The following is a 14,015-nucleotide window of genomic DNA, read 5'->3' as shown; positions in this document are numbered from 1 at the left end:
AGCCCAGTAGGAGAATTGGGTTGGACAGAAGCAGGAGCAGTAGATTGTTGCATATGGTGGATGATATATGATGATAATCCATCATCAAGAAAGTCATACGTGTGTGAAGTTGGAGTATGCACACTAGCAAAAGGAAATGTATTTTCATCAAACAAAACGTGACGACAAATAATGATTTTCCTAGAAGACATATCATAACATTTGTAACCACGATGGTTAGTGGGGTACCCAAGAAACACACACGGAGTTGACCTTGGTTGCAATTTATTAATAGTGGTGGTTGGAATAAGAGGGAAACACAAGCACCCAAAAACCCGGAGATGATCATAAGAGGGAATTCTTTGATAAAGAACTTCAATAGGAGACTTATTATGCAACAATTTACTAGGAAGGACATTAAGAAGATATGTTGCCATTTGAAGAGCATGATGCCAAAATGATGAAGGGAGCGAAGCATGAGCTAAGAGAGTACGAGTGACATTGTTAATAGACCGAATTTTACGTTCGGCTTTCCCATTTTGAGAAGAAGTATAAGGACAAGACAAACGGAATGACATGCCATGATTTGTACAAAAATCCCAAAAAGAATTGTTATCAAATTCACGACCATTATCACATTGCACATTTTTAATATTACGTTCAAATTGAGTCGAAATATGGGCTTTAAAGGCTAAGAAAATGTCATAAACATCAGATTTTCTACCCAACGGAAAAGTCCATAAATACTTTGAAAAATCATCAAGAAACAAAACATAATATCGATGTCCCGCAGAACTCAAAACAGGAGATGTCCAAAGATCACTATGTAAAATATCAAATGGCATAGTAGTGCTAGAAGATGAAGAAATAAATGGCAACTTAATTTGTTTCCCAAAAACACAAGAGCTACAAATACTTGAAATAGAGTGTTTATTACAATAAATGCCTTTATTTTTCCTAAGCAAGTCTAAAATAGGTGCCCCCGGATGACCTAAACGGTCATGCTATATTTGAGGTGAAATAGCAGCAAATGAGGAAGGTTGATTGTTGTAAGAAGGTGAAAATGGATAAAGATCACCATGACTATCACATCTCATGATTGGCCTCCCCGTTCGAAATTCCTTCACAGAAAACCCAAAAGGATCAAACTCAACTGACACGGAATTATCTTTAGTAAATTTTCTAACAGAAATTAGATTCTTAATCAGTTTAGGTGCATGAAGGACATTTTTAAGAGACAAAGATTGACACGGGGAAGGCAATTTAGTGTGACCATAGCCAAGAATCGGAATTGAATGACCATTACCAACAAAAATAGTATTATTTGGATAATTGCTCAAATTAAAATAAGACGAGAGTTTACTAGTAGAAGACGTCATATGAGAGGTAGCACCGGTATCCATGTACCACGATGGGTCGGGCATTTGAAGCGACATCGTGTGCATAGCTGCCTCGATATCCATGGGTGTGTAAGAACCGAGCTGCCCCTGGTGTGGATTGGACGCCCTTGCTTGCTGGAAGTAGGCCTGCTGAGGTCTGGGCCCAAGTAACCCGGGCTGACGAGGCTGCTGTGGAGCAGGAGGCCTGGCCCATCCTTGCGTTGGGTAAGGGCAAGGAGGGATGGGCCAGCCTTGATTGTACCAGCCCCATGGAGCTGATCCCGCAGGCTGCTGTTGCTGCCACTATGACTGCTGCTGCTGTCCACCGTGGCTGCCGGACTGCTGGTCCCGGCCACCACCCTTGTTGCCGACGGAGTTCTTGCCGCCACCTGTACCCGCATTTCCGGCCACCGTTGTTGTTTCGCCGGCCAGAATTATTCTTGCCTTTGTTGTGACCCTGTTTATCTCCATGGCTTGGACCACCATCACTCGAGGCCACCATAGCCGACTCAGTGGCTGCTTCTTTTGCTAACCCAGCTTCTTCTAAAGTGAGCATTGATCGAGCCTTGTAAAAAGGAGGGAGAGGATTACTTTGGCGAATCAATGTACCCACACCTCGGTACGGCCGAGTAAGACCTCCAACCAATTGTAAAACCATTCTACTATCGGACACCGGAGCCCCAACATTCTTCAATTGATCCGCAATGGATTTGAGACGTTGACAATAAGATGAAACATTTGGGAAATCCTCCATAGAAGTGGTGGAGAATTCTTGTTCCAAAGCCACGGCACGAGAATGTTCATTATCTTGGAATATGTCACGCAACCTATCCCAAGCTTCCATAGCCGTAGAGTCGGGCTCAATAATGGGGTTCATCAAATCACGAGAAATAGTAGAATAAATCCACGAAAGAACCGTGGCATCCAAGGTTGCCCACAATTCCTTTTCCGCATCCGTAGATGGAGGAGGTTGCTCCTTGCCCTTGGCCGGAGGAATGATATGGTGAAGAACCTTGTTTGATTTTGCATGAACCTTGAATAATTCCGCCCACGTAGAATATTGAACATTTTCCATCTCAAGAGTGATGGGAATATTGTTCTTGATATTAGAAACAGCAAGAGCCGGATGGAAGGACGATTTAGACTCCCCCATAGAAACTGCCGGTGAGAAAAGGAAAGAAAAATAGAGGAAGAAGAAGAAGAGATGGGCGGAAAAGCAGAGCTTAGGGTGCAGCGGAATTAGAGAGAATACCCTAGGCTAACTGATACCATGAAAGATTTGGAGAATATTTTCCTTGGCTTTCTCATTGCTATTGACAATAAATATATACAAGAGATTAGCACTATCCTAGGCTACAAACTAGGAAACTAATTACACCAAAAACGTATAACAGTAGCAATAAACTAGGAGGATAATTCTTAGAGAAATTATCTCCGTTGACTAAATACAAATATATACAATATATTTAACAATTTTTTCGATTTGATTTGAAGTTTTGAGTTTCGACTTAAGTTTTGTTTTCGTAGGAGTAGTTTTGAACAAATTTTGTTTAATTCTTCTTGATATTAGTTAATTAAGTTTTTAAGTGTAATTTTTGCTCAAAACTCTGCTTTAATTGTTGTTCTTCACCTTTTTGCAAAATGATTTTTGTGTTAATTAGTTCATCAACTTTCCTAATTAATCCTCTTTGTCGCTTTGAAAATGTTACTTGTCTCGCAGTTACATTATCAATCTTCTAGTCTTGATCTAGATTCTTTATACAGTAGTACAAAACAAAAATAATCACTCCAAATTTTAAAAACTTTATTATTACATGATATTCAAGTCAAAATCAAGCAGATCTTGCAAATGTTGATGACAAAGCTTAAAGCCAAGTTCATAAATAAATAAAACTATACTATACTATAGTCGTATAGTAATAATTAACAACTGTTTTGTAATTTTGCAAGTTTTTTTTATTGATTTTTGTAACATGATTTTTGTGGTCCTAGCCCCAATGGGAGTAGTGACTAGTTTGTGATCTTAGTAAATTAGGTTTGAGTAAATTAGAAAATCAAGGTCTACTAGTTTTTAGTTTCTTAATCATAGGAGTACATGTTTAGTTTTGATGGCAGGAGCTCCATTAGAAGCCTTGTCTTGTTATATGTTGATGTTCGTTTCGTCGTCATACTCATAAATTTTCATGGCTTTGCTCAACAATTGTACTATTTTGAAAGATTTTATCACTTTTTGTTCTTTTTATTCGATTTGGATTAGATTATGTTAATATGGTGAGAGCTAGAGGTGGTGTGATGATTAAAAAAAGGAGAGACCTTCGAAGGTTAACAAGAGTTAATTTGCAGGAGGTATGATGAATGTTTGATTTTTGGATTATTATACCTTAATATTCAATTTTTGGAATTATATGATGTTAATGTATTGGATTATATTACATTATTGTCAGGAAAACAACAAGAAGAAGGCATGGAGGGCAGCTGCAGCATGGGTAGCGAAACAAGAACAACCCCAACAACTTCAAGGTGTCTCAAGATATTTCGCATTAACTCCAAATCAAGCAGAAGGATTAGTGATACATAAAGTGATCAAAGAAACTCCTGTAGATTTCAGCAATCTGGTGATCAAATTAAACTCTGATACACTAATACAAGCCTTACAAATCAAACTAAGGCGGAGGAAGAGCTCAAACAGGTCATTAGAGACATAAAAAAACGCGGCAAGTTCCGGAGACTTTATAGCTTGTATCAAAGTAAGCAGGAGTACAGTCCAAAGAGCCCACTTCCTTGCAGTTAAATGCAGGAAGTATGGGTAGATTGTTTCTAAGTTTTCTATTTTTTCCACTATCAAAAAAAAAAAAATATATATATATATATATATAGACCTCAATCTGCATATAGACACCATTAATATACGAGTAGTTACCTAATTTTTATATAAAATAGTGACCTTTGTGTAAACATCGTAAAAATTGATATAGTTACCTTATTTTTAAATATAGTGACCTTTGTGCAACCTTCATCAAAATTGATATTGTAACCTTGTTTCTATATATAGTGACCTTTGTGTAAATGTCGTCAAAATTGTTATAACTTGATAAAGTTAGCTTATTTTTGTATATAGTGACCTCTGGGTAAATGGTGTCAAATTGATATAATTACCCAAAGTTTTTATATAGTTACCTTATTTTTGTATATAATGACCTTAGAATCATGGAAATTTTGTAAAATTTGTTTCAGTCACCTTATTTTTGTATACAACAATCTTTATGTAAATGTTGTCAAAATTAATGTAGTTAACTTATTTTTATATATAGTGACCTTTATTTTGTATATAGTGAACTTTATGTAATTGGTGTCAAAAACTCAAAGAAGATATAGTTACCTTATTTCTGTACATAGTGACCTTTATGTAAATGTTGTCAAAATTGATATAATTACCTTATTTTTGTATATAATGACCTTTGTGTAAATATCGTCAAAATTGATATAGTTACATTATTTTAATATATAGTGACTCTATGTAAATGTCGTCAATTTAGATAAAGTTACCTTATTTTAGTATGTAGTGACCTTTAAACAGTTGAATTGATTATATGTAAGGTTGGAAAGATTTTAGAGCTTTTCAGCATATGCCTTGTTTTCGGTATAAGCCTTGCTTTCAGTGGAATACATCCCTTATATGAGAACCCCAACTTATGTGAGAACAACTTACAGCCATTGGATCTAATTAGATCCAACACTCCAAACTCTACCCGATCAAAGTAATGGCACTTTTTGTAATTAAAAGAACTTTCTAAGTTGTATATAAGAAACTTTATAAAAATTAGTCTAGCTCTTTCTCTCTATAAAATTGTTGCAGCTAATTCTCTCTCTCTCTCTCTATCTGATGTCCCCTTTCTTTTTTAGAAATTGAGCTAGCTTTTCCCTTTCTCTCTCTTTTCTCCCATAGATCTTCGATTGTATTGCTTCAATATCATCAATTTTCAGCTTGAATCTTCAACTATTTTGTTAGATTTGTAATATTTACTTATAATTCGATTTTTATCTTCAATCTTTAAATATTGTTAGCTTATAATATTTTTCAAGTTCACTTTAAACCTTAGAAATTATGAATTGCTAAATGGATTCAACACAAGCTCACAACAACGAAGAAAAATCTTCAATTCTTACCTATGAACGAAGAATGTAAGTAACTATTTATTGATTTTTATTCTGTAGCGTTTTTACTTGTCAACACAGTCAATTTATTGATTTTTTTCGATTTTTTTTTCATTGTAATTGATCAATTAAAGAATTGTGTAATGTATTTCTTTAGTATTCTGGAACTTTAGAAGTAAAATACGTTGATTACAATTTCTGTAATTTATTTAGCATAATTATAAATAGGATTTTCTTGGTTTTGTTGACAACAAATCATGAATTGCTTTCGTTTTTTTCATTATTTATTTGCTTATTTTATTTTAGTTTGCTAATTTGAATTCGGTTACTATGATGATTCTTGAACTTGTCATCTAACTTAAAAATTTATCTTTTGTGTACACTAATATTATTTTGATAATCACAAAACATGAATGGCCTATGATGATTCTTGAACATTTCATATGAAATGGCATTGGTGTGTCTTGAGTTAGTGTAATTAGTGAAAAAATCATGTATAAACTTTGATCTTATTAGTGTAATATTGGAGCAATTTGATGTTATTTTGTTGGATACATGTATTTGCCATGTGTTGGTCAGATTTTCAGAGTAAATGCTTTATGGAAATTGGATTGGTGTTTAAGTTGAAGATTAGGGAGTATGCACTTTTTCTAGAGCAAATTAACATTGTCCTGACCTAATTTTGGCTCGATTTGAGTAGATGTTTCTAAGCCAGCTGAAGAGTGTTAAGAAATATGCATAGAGGGATGTTGTCTAAGCCATCTAGAAAATTGTCTGTTACCTGGGCAAGTCTTGTTTGTAGGAGGTATCAATTCTATATGTTCTGACATAACCGCTAGTCAATGCAATAAGCCAATAACCAGCAACTATCATCATCTTCTTACATGTTAGGGCCCATGATGTTACTTAGCTTTTCAAAAAATTGATATTAATTCTTTAACCAATTCAAATGCTCATTTATCAAATGAGCAAATAATTCTTTGCTCATTTATCAAATGAGCAAATAATTCTTTGCTGATTTATCAAATGAGCAAATAATTCTTTCTATTTTGTCAAATGAGCAAACAATTACTTGCTCATTTGTCAACTTACAGGCCATGTTCCTCTTATCTGAGTATCATAAATGTCCTTCTCTGAGGGATTTGAACCCTCCATGCTTTGATAGTTGCAAATACTAAAATACTTATTTGCTCATTTGTCAAATGAGCAAATAATTATCTGCTCATTTGTCAAATGAGCAAATACAATTAATACCTTTTATGCCTTGTGATTCAATGGTTCATTGATTTAAATGAGCAAATACAATTGATATCTTTTTTGGGGTTCTCAAATGAGCAAATGTGACACACACTCCACCAAACTAAGACCATTTGGAAGAGTGGCTGCATCACTGCATGTATCGTTGATTTTGGGCTCTTTTTTTTCATAGCTGTTGTGAATCATATTGGGATGTATTTTTTTAGTTCTAAAGGTTTTATACCCATACCCAGCTTGAACCTACATAGGGGCACAATAAGTAGTAAGACTGTCACCCAATCCAAAAAACGACCTAACCACAACATTTCTGAATCTTTAGCTTTCTTGGCAATAGGTTTCCTCTCGATATCCTTTGGCAAAAGGTTTCAAATGAGCAAGCAATTATTTGCTCATTTTTCAAATGAGCAAATTATTTTTTGCTCATTTGTTAAATGAGCAAATTGTTCTTTACAAATTATTCTTTGCTCATTTTTCAAATCAGCAAATTATTCTTTACAAATTATTCTTTGCTCATATGTCAAATGAGCAAATTTTTCTTTGCTTAAATGATGACATTTTCTTCTTTTATAGAATTCTGGCTATGGCCAATATAGGGGTTTCTTAGTACTTATCATCTGTAAGGGAATCACCTTCATCTCTACTTTGCAACTCGCCTTGCTACTTTTCATATTATAGTATTTTACCTGTATAACATGTGCATTTGTATATTGTATTTGTTGTACTATTGGCTTTTATTCTTTATATCATGATTTCCTCCACTTTATCTTCCAGTGTGCGTGCGTTTTGTATTGCTCTTTAAGCTGTGGACTTTGCCTAGGTCACTTCATCCTTTTTAATATAAGCACTAATAGTGTTTCAAAAGTTCAAAATTCTTGTTACATATCTCTATGCATGGTCATTCAGGATATCCTTAGATAAGATTCACCCCCCTTCTTGCATTTATATTTTTTGAAATTTTCGTGTTGCTTTTATTTTATATTTCTTACAGGGGTTATAGAAAAACTTTGTCCAAGTATCTTGATATAGTCATAGACTATATTTTAACCTTAATTTACATTTTAGTAATTTTTTTATTTTGAATGTTTTATATACATTAACCTACTAGCTCAACGGGTAGAGCATTGTGTAAATGCACAAGCGATGTGGGTTCAAATCCCACGTAGGTTCATTTGTGTAATGTGGAGACAAGAGTTTGTATGAGATTTTAGTTGTAACAAAGTTTCTATAGTTATTAATCATTTCAAACCAACTTTTTGCTTGTATAATTTAATGCTCATATAAGTTTTTTTTTTAATAATAATTTTAGTTATTTATAGAGATTACCTATGTAGGAATTGAACCTACACCCTCTATGCATTTGCATAGTGCTCTACCAATTGAGCTAATAGGTTTATTTTATCATATGTTTTAAATCGTTTTTCTATGTTATAAATTTTTAATCAACTCATTTGATAAATCAACAAAGAATTGTTTGCTCATCTGATAAAATGAATAAAGAATTGTTTCTCATTTAATAAATGAGCAAAGACTAAGATTTGTTTGCTCATCTGATAAATGAGGGTAAAGAATTATTTGCTCATTTGATAAATGAGCAAAGAATTGTTTTCTCATTTTGTATATGGACAAGGAATTTTTGCTCATTTGATAAAATGAACAAAGAATTGTTGCTCATTTGAAAAATGAGCAAATAATTGTTTGCTCGTTTGATAAATGAACAAAATTGTTTGTTTGTTTGATAAATGAACAAAGAATTGTTTGCTTGCTTGTTTGATAAATTACCAAATAATTGCTTGCTCATTTTTACAAATTAACAAAGAATTGTTGCTCATTTGATAAATGAACAAAGAATTGTTTGCTCACTTGATAAAATGAGCAAAGAATTGTTTGCTCATTTGATAAATGAGTAAAGAATTGTTTGGCTCATTTGATATATGACCTAGGAATTTTTGCTCATTTTATTTTGCTCATTTTATTTTTACTATATTACTTTTCATATTTAGTTTTCTCACTTTAATCAAATTTGCTCATTTTACATATCTTCTATTGAATTTATCAAATTAAAAACATTACAGTTGAATGATATGACAAAAAAAATTACAAATTAAGAACATTCAATAGGAAATTTTACGAAATTTAGCTTTAATTAACGTAAAAGTAACATGCAATAGGAATTTTTTTTAATGAAAATCCTAAATTGAGAACACTCAACTCAAAAAATCTAGCAAAAATCATAATGTCAAACTCAAATAAACAAAATAAGAGTATCCAAATTCGAAATTTTCCAGAACGCTAAAATTTGATAATTAGAACATCATTTCAAAAATTTTGATGAAAATACTAAATTGAGATAATTCTATTCAAAAATTATAATGAAAAACCAAAATTAAAAGCATGATATTCGAAAATTACTCACCAAAATTTTATATAAGTGAACAAGAGGAGAGAGAAAGTATAGATTCTTGAAGCTTCAAGCCATTGTTGTTCCACCTTCAACTTAGGAGAGAGAGAAATAAGCTGGGTATTTTTTTTTCTGGAGAGAGAAAGAGGTTATGTTTGATGTTGGGTTTGAGTGGGTTTTGTATTTTAATCTCAGCTATTCAATTTCATATAATCTAATGGTTGGTATTGGTTCTCACATAGATGGTGGTTCTCATATGAAGAGTGATTCTCATATATATATATAACTAAGCTTGCATTATATTGAAGTTTTCACATCCATGGGTTGAAATTCCATTCGGTAATTTCAAATAATTGATGACATATTATACATGATAAAAAAATTTATGTATTCATTTTTATATGTTATATTTGTGCGTATTCTTCACGTATTCTCATATATTTAATCTTTTAGAGCTATTATTCTTTCCATTTCGATTATTGCTCTCCTCGGCTTCTTTGCCCTTATTTTGTAGGTTTTTGCTTGGGAAGTATGGAGTTGATGAGTTGAAAAGAGTTATGAAGCATTGAAGACATGTTAAGGAAGAAAAGAACTAGGTGTTGCAGTCTACTCCGCGGCCTACTTCAACAGTCTAGGCCTCCTTGCGGTGTGGCTCACAAAGGAGCAAGAAAAGCATAATTGGCAGTTACCCATAGCTTGCGACTCTACTTCGCGAACTAGTTTCTGTTACTCATTGACTTGACGAAATCTTGACATATTTAGGATATTTAGAGCTTTAATCCTAAGAGAAGACGACTACTATTTTCCGAGCATATAAATAAGTTTTAGATAGTATTTTATTTTGTCACTTACACACATTATTTTAGAGAGTTTGGTATTACATTATTCTACATTGTTTCTAGGGTTTTGTTTTCAAGATTCAAGATTTCATAATTAATTTCAAGTATTGATTTCTTCTCTCAATTTGTTTATTATTGTTAACTAGTGATCGAGTAGCCCGGGCTTTGCCCCGGGTTGCTATTTTTGTAATCGTGCAATTGAGTTATTTTTTTTAAGAATTTTGAAATACATTATTGAATGTGTTTTTTTTAATAAAAAAAAATAATTAATCATTTGGTTTACACTTATGTATTCTTTTTCATATTTACAACATGCTTAATAATGGGCTAAAATGGTTAAATAGCCAACTTTGTTATAAGTGGTTGAGTATTCGAATCCCCTTAATCTTATACTCCCTCCGTCCTATAATATAGTTCATGTTTTCCTATTTTAGAGATCCAAATTGTAGTTCCTATTTCTATTTTTGGATAGTATGTAAAGACCATTATATCCTCACTTTTCTAATTTTATTCATTGTACTTCCTAAATTACCCTTAAATTTGGCACATGCTTTGTACTTTTTTCCATTGTCTCTATCTAACCTTTGTCTATAATTTATGTTTTTACTTTTATTGATGTACTTAATCCACTTTTTCCTCCTATTTCTTAAATATCGTGAAAAAACACAAACAAGAAATGTATGTATTATGGGACGGAGGGAGTATTTTATATGAAGTAATGTGGGTTGCTTAAGTGATGTGGCATAACGATTAAGGTTAATTCAGTGATAATGTGGCATAAAGAGATGTTGGGTGATGTGGCACCATGAAGTGTTTGTGCAGTGACGTGTCGTAATTTAGAAGGATCCACGTGGCACATAGATGTTCTTATAAACGCCTTTTAATATATTAGTATATATTATGTTTTACTTATTAAATATCATTCTCGATTTAATGACTATATGTGAAAAGTTTCCTTATTCCAAGATCTAGCAGAACTTGAATATGGTTAATGCATGCTTTAATTCCTTAATTCTCTAATGATAATTGCGATTGATTTGCTTAATTGATTGTGCTCATGCCATTACTAGATTAGGGATAATTAGTATTGTTGTTAATCCATTGTTTTAGTCACAACGGGAGTTGGGTTTTGATGGGTTTAAAGTTCTTCACGGAAGTAGTTGAGTAGATAATTAGGAAGCTAAGTAATGTGCTTAATGTACTTAATTTGCGTGATTTCACGGAAGTAGGCTTGATTGTGATTAGGGAAGCCATTGATAACTCAGGAGATCACCATTGGTACTATTTAGGGATTACTTTTCCTCATTAACCAATTGAATCATATGTTAAGGGTAGAACGATTATTGCATTAATTGTATTCGTGGTGATGCTTTTTCTTGAATGTTTTTAGCATTTGGTTTATCATATTACTTAGATTTAATCGTTTCAATTAGTTCTTCAGTTATTAATTCTCACTATCGTTTTACGAGTACCAATTTGGTCAATCATCTTAAAATAACAATTGAAATTGGGCATTTTGAAGAGTTTGTTGGAATAAAAAGAGTTTTTGACTAAATGTCGCCTGTGTTTATTCTGGTTACCAAACTGTTGTATGAGGTTAACTTTTTACCAAATTGTCGCTGAAGTAAATTTTTTTACCATATTATCGCAAGAGGTATTTTTTTATTTATGAGTACCAATCTGGTCAATTAGCAAGGTTTTACAACTATTTTTTTTTTTAAATTTAGTAAATTGTGCGGGTCTAAGTACAGGTTTGAATAGGGTATGAGTTTGATGGGTTCGCAAGTAGGGTTTGGGTCTGAATACACTAAGCTCGAACCCTACCCTATTCGATACCATCAATATCCACACCCTACCCGTACTCATAGTGTCTAGGCATGGTCCTAGACCCATTGACATCCTAAATCACAATAAATAAATAAACAATCCAAAAGTATAATTATCCTAACACTATTTATAAAATAGGAAAAACTGATAAAAATAATCTTAACTTTCGCCGGTTTGCTCAAAATAATCCCAACTTTGGATTATTTTTAAATAATCCGAACTTTAAGGTTATTCGCTCAAAATAAAATTAAATAGGGTTTTCTACATAGTACTCCTAAGGTATTCACTTTTCCAAGCTGTGCCCACCCATGTTCAAAATTCCATGTTGTAACCCTAAGATACCTTTAGTGTGTATGATGTAATCCTGCCGTTAAGTTGCCGTTAGCTATTGCCGTTAGTTTTATATTTCCTTGATCACCACCAAAACCCAGCCCTCACCACCCTAACTAACACGCCCAGCCACCGCCACACCGAGCAACCACCACACCTAGCAACCGCCACACACCAACAACCCCATCATCGCATATCGCCTCACCTACACCAAAGAAAGTGTTCGAATGAATGGATGAATTTTGTTCGAAAATTTGCAAAAAATTTCAACAAATTAGTTTAGGGCTTTAGTTTCATTAGATTCAAATTGCAAAATAAAGTTTATTTTTATTTTTCTTATTTTTTATTTTTTATATATTTTTTTGTGTGTGTTCCACCTGGTTCACCCTTAGGGGTAATCCGTATTCGGGGATCAGTTCTAGGTGGTTAGGTTCCACTCCCCTCCCGATAGTTGTGGTGGAAGATCGAACACGAGTCCTCCCTACCAAGTGTAGTCCCAATCACTACTACACCAACATCCAATTGGTGCAAAATTAAGTTGGTAATTGTTGTTTTCGTTTTGAAATCAATGAGTTTGGTTCGAAACAATAGAAAACCCTAATTTATTTCCCCAATTTGATTTTCATTGTTAATTCATCAATATTGGTTCAATTAGTTTGAGATTTAATACACACTTGTTTTAATTGTTTTTTCCAATTAAATCTGCACGAATATGCATTTAATTTTGGTCGGAATTTTTCCAAGGAACGACGGTGGTGGCACATTAAGTGGCTAGTTGCGGTGGTGTAGGGAATATTTCAAGCCATTAACCCCAAGCTTGAACCCCACTGTGTTCATACACTTAAGCATGGTGGCGTCAAAAGGGAAGGAAGCTAGAGCAAAAGAGTCGCCAACAAGTTTTAGGAACTTGTAAACCGTTCACAAGGTGAAGATTACACCCCTTAACGATCCAGAAGATCGTCAACTCCAAAAGGTCTTGAATCAAATAGGGTTCGGGGATGAGGGTATAAATCCAACCTAAAAGAGATTGAACCTTCCCTAAATAGGCCTCTACTTCATTCTTCTCGTATTCATGTGCGCTTTTCTGACTAACATGCAAACAATAGGTTAACCCTAAACCTGTTTATCTATGTTGGTTGAATTTAATGCACAAGCAAAACTATTATTGGTGATCACTTGAATTATAATCAAATTAGCCTAAACAAGATTATTAATTATCTTATTAAGCGTGATTACAAATACAAATTCTCTTTAATCCTGCAAGAGTGGCGTGATCAAGCAATAACAATATAATATATATCAAGTAACATAATAACAATCATCATCATCATAACAATCATAATCATCATAATTATCATAATCATCATAATCATGTTAAAGCATAATATTAATAGCAAGATCCTAGGCATGATACTAACAAGATTAATAACAAACCCTAGCATGTCACTAAACAATAAAGATCAAAGCTTTAGCCTAACATGATACTAACATGCTATTAGAAAAGAGAATAGGAAGTATCCTAAACATGCTATTAGAAATCAATAAAGACATCCTAACATGATACTAGGAATTAAACAAATTTAAACATGCTTTCCACAAGAATAAAGCAATAAGATTACATACTTTGATGCCTCGTGCCTCTTTCTAATAACAAAATACACGCGTTAGTAACTTCAAGGAAAAGTGTAAAACAATTAAATCAAATAATTGAAATAGAGATTAGGGACCAAACCCTCAGAAATTATAACCTTTCACGTCTAGGGCGAAGGAAACTTCGAACTCGGCTAGGTGTATCTAGATCTCGTGAATGCGGAATTTTGTAAGAGGGAAGGTTTAGAAAAAGAAAGAGAA

At 33.2% G+C, this 14,015-nt stretch overlaps 1 protein-coding gene across 1 annotated transcript; it reads right to left on the bottom strand.

Annotated features, from left to right (window-relative positions):
* Window positions 1-983: 983 nt before the first annotated feature.
* LOC145583892 (uncharacterized) lies at window positions 984-2,511 on the bottom strand. The gene is made up of 2 exons (XM_081640846.1): window positions 1,754-2,511; window positions 984-1,161 (listed from the first exon to the last, which is right to left on the bottom strand). Exons 1-2 carry the CDS (start codon window positions 2,509-2,511, stop codon window positions 984-986), a joined length of 936 nt encoding a protein of 311 aa, XP_081496972.1.
* Window positions 2,512-14,015: the final 11,504 nt, after the last annotated feature.

This window comes from Chenopodium album, chromosome 16, assembly GCF_948465745.1.
Source record: "Chenopodium album chromosome 16, dcCheAlbu1.1, whole genome shotgun sequence".
Classification (NCBI taxonomy): domain Eukaryota; kingdom Viridiplantae; phylum Streptophyta; class Magnoliopsida; order Caryophyllales; family Amaranthaceae; genus Chenopodium; species Chenopodium album.
Note: the sequence above shows the minus strand (reverse complement) of the source record. Positions and strands in the feature narration are given on the sequence as shown.

Excerpts from the sequence above, each read along its gene's own strand:
- LOC145583892 (XM_081640846.1), bottom strand. The coding sequence starts at position 2,511 with ATGGGGGAGTCTAAATCGTCCTTCCATCCGGCTCTTGCTGTTTCTAAT. Across the intron at positions 1,162-1,753 it reads AACGGTGGCCGGAAATGCGG|AAAATTTACTAAAGATAATT; the intron begins GTACAGGTGGCG and ends AATTTCTGTTAG.